This window comes from Mastomys coucha, unplaced genomic scaffold, assembly GCF_008632895.1.
Source record: "Mastomys coucha isolate ucsf_1 unplaced genomic scaffold, UCSF_Mcou_1 pScaffold22, whole genome shotgun sequence".
Classification (NCBI taxonomy): domain Eukaryota; kingdom Metazoa; phylum Chordata; class Mammalia; order Rodentia; family Muridae; genus Mastomys; species Mastomys coucha.
The window spans coordinates 181,736,409-181,752,259 of NW_022196905.1; the positions used below are offsets into that span (position 1 = coordinate 181,736,409).

The 15,851-nt window shown below is 42.1% G+C and overlaps 1 protein-coding gene across 9 annotated transcripts in view; it reads right to left on the minus strand.

Annotated features, from left to right (window-relative positions):
• Positions 1-15,851, minus strand: part of Mtus1 (microtubule associated scaffold protein 1) — a 152,339-nt gene that overhangs the window by 53,721 nt on the left and 82,767 nt on the right. For 6 of the 9 annotated variants that reach the window (XM_031339591.1, XM_031339592.1, XM_031339589.1 and 3 more), the window contains 2 exons: positions 10,306-10,437; positions 8,073-8,111 (listed from right to left, as the gene is read on the minus strand). In XM_031339591.1, coding sequence (XP_031195451.1) covers positions 8,073-8,111; positions 10,306-10,437 — 171 coding nt within the window. Of the gene's footprint in view, positions 1-868; positions 1,309-8,072; positions 8,112-10,305; positions 10,438-13,172; positions 13,580-14,631; positions 14,920-15,851 lie in introns of those variants that run through there. The other 3 variants (XM_031339594.1, XM_031339596.1, XM_031339597.1) reach the window with 3 other exon arrangements.

Consider the following 15,851-nt stretch of genomic DNA (forward strand, 5'->3'; position numbering starts at 1 on the left):
GGGACAGTGAAGAGCCAACTGGGGAAAAAAAAAAACAAGAGGTACACAGGAAACAAACGCACGACACAGAAAAAATCATGCATTCTCAAGCCCAAGAAACAAGCCTGTTAAAGGCCACACAGTGCAGCAGCCCCAACCAAGCATAAGGAGACTTAGGCAGTCGTTAGCACCTGAGAGTAGGGATGCCTGAAGGGATGCCTGAAGGGATGGACGCACCAGGAGAGTTCCACCACGGGCACAGCATGAAAAGCAGCAGGGGACACAAACATAAGCGGCAATATTCTATGAGCACAACTTTGTGCTAGGAAGGCTAGAAAAACTAAATATGTGGTCCACTTACTGGTCCCCATCCCCCACAAGCATCGGGGTGATTTTAGGAGTGCTTGCAATGTGGGGGTCTTTTCACATACTGGAATACCCTAACCATCTTAGTGAGAAACTGCAAAACTGCAAAACAAAAACCACAGAAACCAGCTCCTTTCTCAGTGCAGAGAAAAATCCTTCTCAATGTGCTTACAAACTATTTCCGAAAATCACTTGAAGATAGATGTGAATTAACAGGTGTTTGGGTTTTTTTTTTTTTTCTCCCTCAGATTTGACAGCAGAGGAGAGCGTCAGAAAGTTCCAAGGCAACCATCCTGCATCCATAAACACAGACAAGCCTACAGCTGCTGCAGGCACACAACCAAAGTACCACCACCCTGCCCAGCACAAGAAAAAGCTGCTCCCGGTCACCAGTCAAGCCTTCCCTTAAAGGGGGCTTTACTTCCCAATAATCCGTCTCCGTAGAAATCTGAGAAGCCATTTGCAAGTTCATCAGCATATCCCTCCCTAAGCCGTGCTGAGCAGAGATCTGTGCATGACCAACCTGTGTGGAAAATGACCGTGTTTTTCCTGAGCCCCGAAGGAAGCCGGAGATTTCGAAGCAGTCCTTTGGCGGTTAGGCGGACGTGGATGGTGGATAGGGAGAATTTGGGAGACAACAGCATGTCTTCGAAGCCAGTGGGAGAACTTCGCAGGGGAAGCAGCTTTTCCAGGGACCATCACATACTGTCTCTTGGCAACTCGGGGTTCTTCCAGGCCAAGAGATACAGCCAGAGGAAAACAAGCTTACATAGCTAATGCCAGGCCACCCAGAGGGGTCTAAAAAAAGCTAGAGCTAGCTATCCCGGGGCTCCAGGCTTCCGTCTGCGCTCCAGATGTTGCTAAAAGACAATGCCCTTCGTCTGAGCAAGAGCTGTGAGGAGCAGGTCCGGAAGCAAGCAGCCTGAGTTACATCACACTGTACATGCCAGGGGTTGTTGTGGTTCCTTCCCATCAGGGATGGAAAGGGGAGGAGAAAGTGGGTGGTCTCAGGAGCTTTATGTAACAAACAGCCAATGATGTCGCAGATCCTGCCACTACTTGGAACAGGGTGAAAGGAAATTAACCACTTCACAATGCCTAATGTCTATTTATTAGCTAGCCAAAAAATAAGATTTCATTAGAGCAATCTGTGAGCCGATTCCATTTTCTTTTAACTGCACGGGTTTACACTGTGAAAATCACTGGGCATATTCCCAGGTATTTTACACAGCTAGATATATGTAAACCGGATTACTTGGATGAAAAAACAAGCAAACAGACCAAAACCCCCACACAACAAATACTTCCAATCTTTAAAATAAACAACTTTTTTTTTTTTTTTTTTACTGTGCTAATGGCAGGTTGTCCAATTTTCAGCTCTAATTCTGATGTATTGAGAACCACACTAAAAATGGAAAGTTAGACCTGGGCCAGGTCTGCTTCTGAGACTCAGTAAACACCGTCATAAACAACAAATCTCACACCGTCAGCAACTCAGCAAACATTAAAACCGATAGACAGAAAGCAGTTATTCTTTCAGAAATCACTGGAGTAACTCATCCCCTTGCTCACACCCCAGGCCCTGTCCTGTCAGAGGGTGACAATACACCAGCAACCCACAGTGGGTCACTGCGGGGCTGAAGGAACACCCCCACACCCAACCAGTCTACAAAATGAACACATCCATGGCAACAGAACCAGCAGCAACGATGGAATGACAGACAGCGGCACTTCACACCCTCCTAGCTCCTCAGCACCTTCCAGTTCCTCACACTGTGCACCCCCTCAACCATAAAACTGGTTTTGTTGCCACTTGATAACTGTAATTTTGCTACCGTTATGAAGCGTAATGTAAATATCTGTGTTTTCTGATGGTCTTTGGTGATCCCAGTGAAAGGGTCATACCACTGAATTAGAGTCAAAGAGACAGACCCATGAGCTTTGTTTTCCTCTGTTAAATCACAGGTTGTTATTTCGAAGACCTTTAAACACCTTTCCCCAATTCTGAATATTAAAAAACAAACAAACAAAAAAACAAAACCCACAAGCTCCTCCCTGTACTATCAAAAACATGTTTAAAAAGGTATGGGTGAGAATCAAAATTATAAACTGAACGAGAAATAAAATTAGTATCACAAACAGACACAACACTGTCCATGTAGTCAATTTTTGATTTCTGGGTGGGATCTTTTTCAGGGGTTAGTGTTGTTTTGTTAATAGTAAACTATTCTGTCACAGAGAAATCCATTAGCTTATACTACTCAAAGGAAGAAATAACCAACTCACTCACCAAGTAGGTACATTTACTAAAAATTTCATCTTAAGGGGCTTAAGAGAAGGCTTGGCAGTTAATGGCTAGACTTCCAGAGGATCTGTGTTCAATTCCCAGAACCCACATGACAGCTCACAATCATCTCCAGTCCCAAGGGATCCGATGCCCACTACTCACTCTTCCAAGGCATGATGCATTCATGTGATACACAGACATGCATGTAAGCAAAACACCTATTAAAAATAAAATTTAAAATAAAAAAATATTTAAAATAAAAATTTATTTGAACTCCTGCTATCATTACCTATCCCACACATTATTAAATATTAACCTTTTCCATAAATGCAGAAGGAAGCTGAAATGATACAAATTTTATCAGTGTAAAGGAAAACCAAACGTAGCTCCTGTTTGTAAAAAAGCTCCCTCCACACACACACACACACACAAAAAAAGAAAAGAAAAAGAAAAAAATGTGCTTAGAGACAAGCCTCAGAATGCTCATTTCAATTCTTTCCCAAACAACAACTGCCCCCTGGTGGCCAGCTGGCATGAGTGCAGCAAAGAAGAAAGGTGTCTGCTGTTACTTTGTAAAGTCCTAAGGATTGGCAATAGGCAAAGATGACTGGGGAAAACCTTGAAGCAAAGTTTGGTACTTAAGAGAGGACTTTAGTTGGGTTTTGGTGGTGGTGGGTCTTTTGGTTTCTTGTTGTTGTTTGTTTGTTTGAATAGAAAAACTATTAACTACTGAGCCATCCCTCTCTAATTCTCCATTCCCTCTTATTTTAAAGAAGTCTGAAAAGTAACAATAATTAAAAAAAGATAACCCCTTCCTAGGCTCATTCTGATCGTGTATGTCCTGCGTGGAAAGCTATTCCCTCTGCAATACCTTACACTCTGGTGCAGTGTGTAAGCTCCTATTCTTCATCCATCACCCGCTAGGTACCTGCCTAAAGAAAACTTGAAGGGCTGGAGAGATGGCTCAGCGGTTAAGAGCACTGACTGCTCTTCTAGAGGTCCCGAGTTCACTTCCCGGCAACCACATGGTGGCTCACAGCCATCTGTAATGAGATCTGACACCGTCTTCTGGTGTGTCTGAAGACAGGTACAGTGTACTCACACACAATATATAAATAAATATTAAAAGAAAAAAAAGGAAAAGAAAAATTGAAAAACAGTCCAAGTGGAGAAAACACACTTAAATCAGGTAACAGTCCTTTTTCATGTTTCTTAGTTATACATATTTTTTCACTTTTTTGTGTATTCATTTTCTCTGTTGTTATAGCAAGAACACAAAATCTACCCTCAACAAATTTTAAGCCTAGGCTACTTACTGTTAACTATGCTGTAACTGTATGTGTTGTAACAGTGCTGTAACAATGTCCTGAACTTTCAAAACTGAATCTAAGAGCAACTTCCCATTTCTTGACCAGCACAATCAGTGCTGAAAAGCCATTACACATTATATTGCTATGATTTCCATAGCTTTAGATACCAAATTATAATCAGAGTCAGCAAGACTCCCTCTCCCTTCTGTGCGTTGTATGCACACGCAATCGTGCCTGTGAATGACACACTGCCATACTGTGCAAGGAGAGGTTAGGGGACGACCGTCAGGTATCAGTCTTTTGACATCTATTGTTTGGGATAGTTTGTCACCCTTTTGGCTGTGTTCACAAGGGTACCTGGGCGGCCACAAGTCTGTAGAGACTGTGTTTCCCCACTCCCAACTTACATCCCCCAACCGCAAGAGTATCCAGATTACAGATACTCACGGTGCCATGCCCTGTAATTTCACGGCAAGTACCTTTACCACCCGGCCATCTCCTCAGTCCCATTTCCTTAGTTTGTATAGTACTGTGACTAATATTCCATTGTAACGATAGATACACCACGTTTTCTTGATCTACACAGACATGTAAGCTAGTCTTACATCCAGTTACTCATGATAATGCTGCAGAGAACATGGCAGATCGAAGCTCCCTTCCATACTCCGATTCCTCATCGTAAATAAGCCCTTATTGGGAATATGGCTTGCAGGCAGTCCCTTCATCTCTTAGGCCACCTGCCATGCTACCGACTGTCCTCTCACTAAGCAGAAGAGTTGGAGCTCCAGAGAGTCCCACTTGCCACATGCTTCGGGTATTAATCTAAGAAATCACGGACAACAACGAAGCCATGAAGCTCTCCCCTTCTGTCTCCCCCTGAGTTTTTTTTTTTTTTCAGTTTCACATCTTATCTTAATCCATTTTGAGTTGTTTTCTGTGTATGAGGTAAGATGAAGGTTGGAGTTCACTGCACCCACAGACATCTAATTCTCCTCACACTATCTCTGAGAGAGGGGATGGTTCCTCTGCTTGGTATTTTTGGCAGTCTTGCCAGGTGCAGCGGACTGTGAGTCCATGGGTTTATTTCTGGGCTGTCCCATTGCATTGGTCTAGGTATCTACCTCTGTGCCCATTTCAGACCATTTTAATTACAGACTTGAAAGCAAGAATTATGGAACCTTCGCCTTTGTCCCCCCCGCCCCCCAAACACACACAAGATTGTTTTTGGCTACTTTGGAGTCTTATTTGGTTCCCCATGAATTTCACATAGTGACTTCTCTTTTTCAGTTAAAAAAAGTGCAGTAAGGATTCTGACAGCGGTGTCTCAACACAATAGCATGGTCTGTGAGTGAGGCTGACTCTGTCTTGCTAGTTTTCGAGAGTGCTACACAGAGCAAATGTGGTGTGGTGACACTGTCTGGCTTTGTTCTTTACTGCTGGTTATAATGATTTCACAAAATGAAGCTCAAATCATGTGCTGTCACAATTATTAATCTCTACTGTTATACGTATGCTACTGGGAAGGCCTTCTGTACTCAGGTCTACATTCATGGTGCTTTTATTCATTTCCACACTTAAAACCTTTCTGTGTAGAATGCATTCATGTGCTGTGGGGGAAGACATCTAGTTCCCGGCCAAAAAGGTAGCCACTGCTGCAGGGGGATTCACTAAGTGATCCATTCTTCCAAAGGCTAAGTACCAAATATTCCATGCATCCATATGGCATCTGCCCTTTCAACCCGAGAGCAAAGTTGAAATCACCAACACTTAACAAGGAAAGACGGCAGGTGCACACTGTGGCAGCATCTCATCCCCTCCCCAGAGTAGGTCTGCAACTCTCAACCACCTCCCGACATTGGAGAAAGGAGATGCAGAAAGCCACACGACCCCGGCCCATGTTTTATGAAATGGCACAGACCAAAGGCTGAGCAGGTGTCCCTACATCCAGGGCAGACACCATAGCACCTGACGGGGATGAACTTTAAAACAGTCAATGAACTGAGTAAACACAACGTGGGATGCCTGAGGTATCCCAAAGAGCAGCCATGAGTGTCGGAGCCATGGTAATAATAGCAATGCTGTGGTGTAGGACAACTTCCTCATAAACAGCAAGCACGTTTTATTTAGAGCCAGCGCCGTCTAGAATCTCGTAGTGCCATCATAACCTTTAAATAAATCACAGCGGCTAGACCTCGGGAAGGTGGCTCATGGCTTCAGTGGGTTTTCCCACTTGCTTTGAGGGTTTCCTAGAATTCAATAGAGCCTGGGGTGGAGGGAATGGGGTGGGGGTCGCCTCCAACCCGTGAAAAGTGATCAACAAGAAGTACTGTTAGCCTTGCCCACCCTAGCAGCAGTGGCAGCTACCACGTGAGAGCCTGGGATGAAAATAGTCTACACGGTCAAAACCATTCCCACACTGGGATTTATCTGCTGAACATTCCCATGCAGCGAGCGGAGAAACTCAAGCCCTGGAGAGGCTTAGCAAGTAGCCAGAGGTCAGGACGGAAATAGAAAGGAGGAGAACCAAGATTTACACCCACCTCTGAGCCTCACAAGGTCATAGCTTCTTCACTGTCTTGGGAGGTAACGGAATTTCTTTACAATAACCATTAAACTAAAATAATGACGGAATTTTTCAAATATTATTTCACCACCACCACCACCACCACCCCCGCCAAAAACAAAACAAAACAAAACAACCAGAGGCGGGAGAGATGGCTCAGAGATTTAGAGCATCACTAAGGAACAGGGTTCAGTTCCCAGAACTCATCTGCGGCTCACACCTGTAACGCGGGATCCAGGGGATCTGGCAATGTTCTTTGCCTTCCGGAGCACTGAATGCATGTGGTGCACTGGCGGACATTCAGGCAAAACACACATTCAAAAAAAAAAAAAATCTTTACAATATTAAATAAAATACATAAAATAATTTTAAAACAATTACAAAAGTAAGTAAATAAATAAATAAAAATCTGAGATTGATCGGAGTATGGCTGGTGCTTTTATATTGTGGATCACATCAGAAACTAGTATGAAGCTTTTTGAAAATAATATGATTATCAGAGGGACTATAAAATGCATGTGCTTTATAGTTTTTTAATCCCACTCTGAAGTATCTGTCACAAGAAAACTCCCCAAATCTTGACAGAGATGACTGTAAAGCAGTTCATAATGTAATCACCACAAATGTGAACCAACTCAAATATCCAAGAGGTTAATTGCTATCACACGTATACGGGGCGACCCATTAAACCAGATCAGGCCTTGGCTTTTAACAAAATGGAATGTCAGTAATTACAAGCAGTTTTGCTTTAAAAGCCACACAGGGCAAGGTTTCCTCATTAGGCTCAAACTAATTCCAGGCAAGCCTTGAGTTGTGAAACAAACTAACCACCATGCTTGCAGCTGGGGGGAACCCACAGCTCATGGTTGAATCCTGTACTGACAGCGTGAGATCCTGTATAACAACTACTTTACATGCTATAACGTTGCCTTTCTGGCTTTCTGTTCTGATGTGCAATGGGCTAAGAAGCCATGTGACTGTACTATCTCGGCAATAGAATAACAGAACATGGCTGGCTGCATACAGTCCTGCATGTCATACATAGAAACTTTGATGAATACATTTTACATGATCTTTAGATCCCCAAGAGGAAGTATTAGACTCTCAATGCAGTTGAATGGCTTTAAGTTACAGGCTGCCTTAGAAATATATGTCCAGCCAAGAGTGTATATGAGGCGGGGAAGTGGTTGGAGTCAGAAATATAGAAAACTAAATTAATACACTAAATTAAAAATTATATCTTAAGTCTATTTTACAATTAAAGATCATCCAACTTAAAATAACATGTATATTTGGAGAAGTGTCCAGTTTTATTTCACATGGACCATATTTAAAAAGTCACTTTAAGCTAAATTTATCTGTATAATAAAATGTCATTTTCTGTGTTAGATGGTCATCAATTCATGATCCCCAAATGTCCATGTCATAAGCAGTTAGTTACACCTTAAAGCCTCAATTTTGGCTTACAACTATACCAGTAAAAGTAATTACAAATAAATTTCAATATGTTTAATCATTACTTTTCAAATGAAAATATTTTTAATGTATTCATAAAGTGGTCACTTGCCTGAATTAAAAGCTGTAAACAGACTCTTCCTTGAAGGACCTAAAACAGGACAGAAACAGACGCTTTACTGAAAATGCTACGCAAATCTCTAGTTATCTTGCAAATACCAGTGGTTTCATTTTGGAAACCTCTAAATTTTAGGTTCCATCTGTCCACTGAGAAAAATTCCAAGATGCAAACAACTTGATCAAGTACACTTTTTCAAATATAGATAATATAGTAAGTATCTAATTTGTTAGTAGTATGAGTGATATGAATTAATCATCAAAAACACAGGATCAATTCTAAAAGGACAAAGCATGGTATATTTTGAAGTCAAAGGACCATTAAAGTTCATTTAAATTTTAATTAATTTATTTATTGTTCATTCTAGTGTCTGAATCTCGGGCCCCCAGATTGGGAGAGCACTCCACCATTGGACTATACTCCAGTCAAAAGGAGACCCACCTCTTAGCTCTGAGTTTGGGCTTTCCCTGTTCTACTGCACACAGAAAACAAGCTCCACTTTGTGAAAGAGGGATGCTGGTGTGTGCCCCCCGAAGGGCCTGACTTCTGTTCAGCTGTGAAGAATACACTGGAGCTGTTTCTCCAAACTGATGCAGCATAAAATGCAGCCAGGAACCATACAAGTAGACGATCAGAGAGCTATAAGCGGCACGGAGGCTCGACATCAAATACTCATCAAGTGACTAACATCTGTAGTCCACCGCTTGGAGCTGCCAGAGACTGTCTGCAGGATTTTAAAGAGAAGATCATCTCCCTTTACAAGTAAGCGGCCATCATAAATGGGCCTCTAGGAGACGTGTATAGATAGATTCAACTGTAGGGCAGGCTTTCAGGAGATTGGCATGTCCTGTTTTGTAGTCATCATCAGTGAGGTCTCTCACTCTCTGAAAATCACCTCAGGATCAAAGCTCCATGAACGGAGTTTATTTTTAGTTACCGTTGGGGGTAGTATGGGGTTTTAAGAAGTCATGACAAAGACCACTGCCATCTTAGGGGACAATCTGATGTCACAGAGCCGTGTGTAAGACAAATGAGACCCTAAAGGGCACAGTAAATAATGTTCGCCCGTTGGGGGTAGTATGGGGTTTTAAGAAGTCATGACAAAGACCACTGCCATCTTAGCAGGGGACGATCTGATGTCACAGAGCCGTGTGTAAGACAAATGAGACCCTAAAGGGCACAGTAAATAATGTTCGCCCAAGCGGACTCGCTCCACCCTGTATTTTTGTTTTTTCTCCTTTAACCCAGTAGAAAGAAGAGGGCTGGAGAAATGGCTTGGCGGTTAAGGGCACTGACTGCTCTTCCAGAGGTTCTGAGTTCAATTCCCAGCAACCACATGGTGGCTCACAACCATCTGTAATAGGATCTGATGCCCTCTTCTGGTGTGTCTGAAGACAGCTACAGAAAAAATAAATCTTTTTTAAAAAGAAAAAGAAAAAAAGCACCGCTCAATGTAGACTAGGTCAGCAGCCTCAAGTTGCCACATGATCTTTTACACACATACCAACATCCATACATACAGAGAGAGAGATCACAGAGGGTCAATGACACAGAAGGATCAGACACAAATGGCTGGGGGGGGGGAGGGTGGCACAAAGTGTCTTGACACAAAGTGTCTAAGACACTGCTTGAACAAGGCAAGCAGGTGACAGACATGAACCACGGGCACAGAGAGGAAATAAGCCATGCCCCTTGTTCCTCTCTCTCATCTAGAGGCTCCTCCTAGAAGAACTGAACACCAGCTTTGTCGGTTAGTGTCCCTGGACATCTCCTGCCTGCTCTACCTGCTTTTTTTCTGAAACCTGTTTTCTTTCTTATTTTATGAGGTAGGTGTTTTGCTTGCATGCATGTCTGTGTGCACGTGAGTGCAGTGCTGGTGTGGCCCAACAGAAAGAGCATCAGATGCCCTGGAACTGGAATTACAGATGGTTGCTAGCCACTATGTGGGTGCCGGGAATTAAACCTGGGTCCTTTGCAAGACCAGTCAGTGTTCTTAGCCACTGAGTCATCCCTCTAGCCTCTACCTGTTGATTTTTACTATTGGGCTCCATCTGTCTATAGAATTTGGAGACTCTTGGGGAATGAGAACATCTCATTGTTAGCATTTATTTTATTTTCTTACTCATCTGGTGTTTAAATATCTAATTGTTAAACCCTACTTGTCAAAATTAACCGCCTAAAAGCCAAGTTCAAACTTATTTCCTTCTAATCACAATGAACACAATACCTTTTGGAGAAGTTTTGAGCAAGTGTGTATGAGCTCTGGGTACCAAAGGCTTCAGATATAAGGGTCCTGACCCATTTTGAAATGTTTGTTTGGGAGGTTTCTCTTCATACTTGTTGATGGCAGCATTACCACCTTTAAAAAAAATGGAAAAACACATCGTACTTAGTACATAAATACAATAGCAGTCCCCAATATGGTTCCAAAGAGACTACAACTTGATAACAATTACCAAGTGTCAAGAACACAGTTGAGGCAGTTTCTAGCCTCAAGTATGCAAATAAGTGTTCCCAGAAGGCAAAATCAAAGAACAAACAAACAAAAAAATACACTTCATTCCTGAGCAATTTATGCACATTTCCAGCTTGGCTTTTATCTCAGAGAGGTGGAAGATAAATGGCCGCTCACGCTGCTTAACAGACATTCCCAGTGCATACACAGGTAAGCATTCCTCTCAAGGAAGACAACGCAGGCTGTAAGCAGCCCAAGCTAATGAAGTAAAAAAAAAAAAGAAAGAAAAAAAAATGAAAAACAGACAAAATCCTCAGTGGCTTCAAGAATAAGATCTGGTCTCCAGAGAAGCTTGTATTTAGAAGCTAGACTGCCAGCATCCACTCTTGTTACTCAACCTCAAAACGAAAAAACATAAAAAGACTCTCAACCTAATCAATGGAAACCACCCATAAGAAAACGCAAAATTTCCTAAACACTAAAGAACGTGACCTATTTTCTCTAAGACACTGCCAACACATAACTCTAGGCATCTACTTTAATTCTACCATATAATAACTAAATCATAATTTCTTTCTTGTATAGAATGCTCCACATGAATTATGTGTCACCCTGGTTCAGAAGCCATGTTAGCATCCCTTTATCACTTTGAGTTTTAGTCTACGCACTGTGAAGCAAGAGTATAAATTACCAACTTCATACATGTCTCTTGCTCACACACAAATTATCAGTGTGAACATAAAATGTTTTCTACTAGGCTAAATGACCTCATCCCCTGCCAACATTGCCCACACGCAGACATATTCTTTCCTGGACCTCACCAGCATCTATGCACTGAGCCATCTGTTAATTCCCCTTATACCCGGACACATTCCTAATATTAGATCAACAGAAAGCCACCCTCCTGCTGGCAAGCTTCTGCCTAGTTCCTGTCCTGATTTCCAATTCTCACCTTGCTTAGAACTTAGGGGGTAGGGCTTCCCAAACTTGGCAGGATGTTAGTGGACATGGTAGTCTAACATTCGACATCATGAGAGACAACAGCTCCAACATTTCAGAGCATGTACTTTAAGACAGGTATGAGATGTGGGCATTGAATTTCAGTAGGTGCTTAATGGATGTGAATCCAATCCAAGGGAGTCCCTTTTGTTATAACAGTTGGATTTCACTCTTGCTTTTCTTGGAGCAACTTTTGTTACACTCGGCAGCAAGTTAAGCCACTTGTTCTAATTTTGAAAAATGGAATTCAGTTCAGTTTATGAACAGGATATAAGATTGCCCATAAGTCTGGATGCACACCTCCCTTTTCTGAGCCTTACTCACAAAGGACTCTCATTTACAAAAAACTCAGCGAGTTCCTCACTGAGATCCCCCAGCTACTGGACTCATACAACAGTAGTCGCTGGCCTGGAAATAATCTACCTGAGTGGTTCTCTCAAGGGCTCACTATGGCAACAGACCTAGCACCGGATTCCATCATCTTTTGAACACACCAGAGTCAATATCCATATCTCAAGGATAAAAGACAGTGATACAAAAAAAAAAATATATATATATATGTATATATGTATATATATGTATGTATATATATGCATACATATATATTCATAGACATAATTACATATTTAGGAAATATGTGTGTTAAATATTCATACTCCATGATTATCCATTGTATGAGTGCCCAACTTTACCAGCTGAACACACTTTTATGACCTAACACCTAAGTATTCTCTCAGTTGTCCAAGCACATTTCTCTTGGCTGGCACATTGCTTTTCAATAAATCCCAACTTGAAGACTGGATACCGCTATGAGGCGGGAGGCCCTTGAAGTGCTTCTCCTTCCTTCTATTCAGCTCCTTGGATGATGGCTGGCTCAGGATCCTGTCAGTTTCTGTTTCCTCACCTAGAGCTGTCCTATTACAATGTTCTCTTGGTTATGCTGCAACAGATTTTTCTAAAATCCGTATTTTCATATCCCCAGCCCAGGGAGTGTTGCAAGTGGAATAAGCAGCAGAGAAGATAGGACATGAAGAGAGAATGCATTGGCTGTTTCAGAAAAAAAATCTAAGCAGCAGAGGAAATTTCCCTGCTCCAAAGAGCTTCTCTCTCTGGCCTCAATGTTGGCTCGTGAACTAGCACATTTTATTACACTCTGGTATCTAGTTGAAATGAGTTTTTGTTTTATTGGACTCCCGTGTGTCTACACAGAAATAAAAACTCTACTCATTTCTGGAACTCTATGTAAATCAGCTTAACGCTCTGCACTGTGCCTGATCATCTGCCTACCTGGCTTGAAATCAAATCACTGATGTCTAAAGTTCAAAAGCAAAAAAAACATTCAACTAATTATAAGAATGTCTCATACATCCCACGTAGAGATACTAAAAGAGAACAAACAAGACTGTTAGTTATCTGAATATTTCCTCATGAAGTAATCCATTCCGAGGCTGTACACGCTATCATGCCCTGTAACACCTCCGTGCACTATACACTGCCCACCTCTCTCTACTCTTTGCCTGTGTCTGTCAGACTCCTCTAGTCAAAAACCTGTTTCCTCTGAACCTGGAGGCAGTCTGAGAAAGAATCAATTGGTTCTTATCAACTACCTAGTGTTGATAGATATGTCCATACCCACTAACCATTTTTGCCACAAGAGAAACAAAACTGAGAATCAGGAAGATTCATCCTTCTGTGCACTCAAGTTGGGCAAACTGAAGCGCTTTCCTTTCAAACGATGAGGCATCCTGGTACTGTGGTGATGAAATGGAGTCAGAGGCACACGGCTGGGAGGATGCTGACCCTGGTCCAGGCGTCGTCCCTTCCCGTTCATCAGATTTAAGGACGGGTGCTAAGAGATGACTGTCCAATTCGCCGTGAGGTAACAGAAACCAGCCCGAGTCCCAGGTGAGTAAGTAGTACCCTTTCCTATAGATCACTTCCTATCAGCCAGGCTGCCACCACCAAAGTGCGAGAGAGGATGGCCCATTTCTTTAGTCCTTCAGATCTCCGATTGCTGATAGAGTGCAAACAGCTTTGGTTTGCATCTATGCCATTGCCCCACACCATCTGTCTCTCAAAAATAAACATGCTTTTGTGGCCAAAAGGAAAGGGGAAGGAAATCTCTAGGCTTCATAGTCCTGCTAATGTGGCAAAACTACTTTCTCAAGACCCGTTGCCAAATTGCACAATGATCTGTCTCGTTTGCACAATATTCACATTAATATCCAAACAAATTATTTTAACTTTAATTTTTCCTATGCATTCATTAAAAAAAATAAAACATGCTAAACCCTCAGATTAAAAAAAAAAATTGTCTTAATATATCTTCGTTCAACCAACTTCTAACTCAGTAACATTGTTTCTAAGAATCCCCGAGTACCAAGGACCAGATGCCAATTTCCCAACAGCACTATGCCGTGGCGTTCTTAACAGACACCACTAATAATGTAACATCACAAAGCAAAAGGAGGCAAAGGGAGCGAGTGTAGCCCTTCAAAGAGGCTCCCCTGCTGAAGCTGGTCGGACTCAGGGTATGCTGGCTAAGGATTCAGTTATTTCCTCACGTGATCCCCTCCGTAACAGCAGCTAGTGATTTTGGTTCAAAATGATTTTTTTCATATTTTAAGGTAGTTAAAAAAAACACATTTAATACTTTTATGTGAGTCATATATTAACTATAACTGAAGACAACTAAAAAAATCTGATCCTCTCATTTAAATTCTGAGATTTTTCTACATCTCCCAGTCACACACTCACAATTTAGTATTTAATCAGATTTAAATCATCAAATAGTCCTTTAATCAGAAATGAAATCATCAAATGGTCTTTGGTAATAGGATAACATCATACCAAAAACACTGATAAGCTGAATTATAATTTGTTTCAGCCCCCAAGCCCAGAAAACACACAATAAAATTTGTTCCCAATAGATCCATTCACATCTTAAATATATATAAATACAACCACGAAACACCACAGTCAACATAAATTACAAGCAACAGCCAAGCTAATAACCAAGAGATTCTAAAAAAGTCAATTTATTTAATAAAAATTGAAGCATGCTTACAGAGCAAAGAATCGAATGAGAAAGCGACCTACTTCTTTTCCTAGTAAGCGTGGCTAACAAAGGAATTATACAAAAGCTGTAGGATCCCACGACCAGCAGTGCCAATAAGGTAGCATCGTAGTGCCTCTCTGAGCCAGCCGGGGGTGTGAGTGTAGAATTGATAAAGATCCTTGAAGAAATATCAGTTTCTGTACAACTGCGAAATCCTCCTGGTATAGTCATTTAAAAAGGAACAAAGCAAGCTCAGGCAGGAAAAGCTGCAGCCATGTTCACACTGGCATCCCTCATGCTTGCTCCCAGTCAATGGGAGTGGGGAGGGGGGAGAAGTGTAAGCCGCCAGGCACTACACGGAACAGATTAAACCACAGCTGCACATCAGACTAGAAGAGACTCACTGATGTGCATGCTTAATCTGTAAGAGGGACACATGGACACCAGACAGGCTCTGTGGGTACATGGTAAGCCCTTTTGTTAACAGACAAAAAGAAAGGACAAAGGCATTTCAAAACCTCCTTGGCAGGGTCAGACAGGCTACTGGGGCAGTGGCCAGAACAACATGGCTGTTCGGTAGAAAATCCGGGGTGTGATATTATGGAATGTGTCTGCTCCGAGTGTCACAATCTCCACCATTATGGCTTTCAGGGTTTGCTGGTGATTCTCTGAGTAGTTTGTTTTTTGTTTTCTTTGGGGGGCGGATTGTTGTTTTTTTTTTTTAACTTACACAATAGGACAAAGAAGTCTAGATGGGAGATGAATTCAGAATAACAACAAATGTGGGTCATATTTCAGGTTCACAGAGAATTACCTGTTCACGTAAACCCCCTGGGGTTTTCCTCACCCCTTTAAATTTCAAACAATAAACACATACAGAGTAATAACCCTCTTTAATTTAAGTAACATAGTCTAGCATTTGACAAGTGCCACTATGCAGGTGCTTATGTGCCTGTGAGTCCAGCCGCTGGATTCAGTGGCCTATTTGAAATGCGTCCTTTGTCATTAACTCAATGCCTATTGTCTATAATCCATTCTGTCATATACTTGCTGTGTGACTTTGATCTGGTAATGGTCTGAGCCTCAGGTAAGTCTTCTGAAAGTCCGAGGCAAAGACCACGGTATGCAGGTGGAGGCAGTGGAGTGCTGGATAGTATATGTGGACAGCAGCTATGTTGCTGTTCTGCACCCAAAGGAGTTTGACGACTCTGGTCCCATTTCTCTCTCTCTCCCTCTCCCTCTCTCTCTGTCTCTCCCTCCC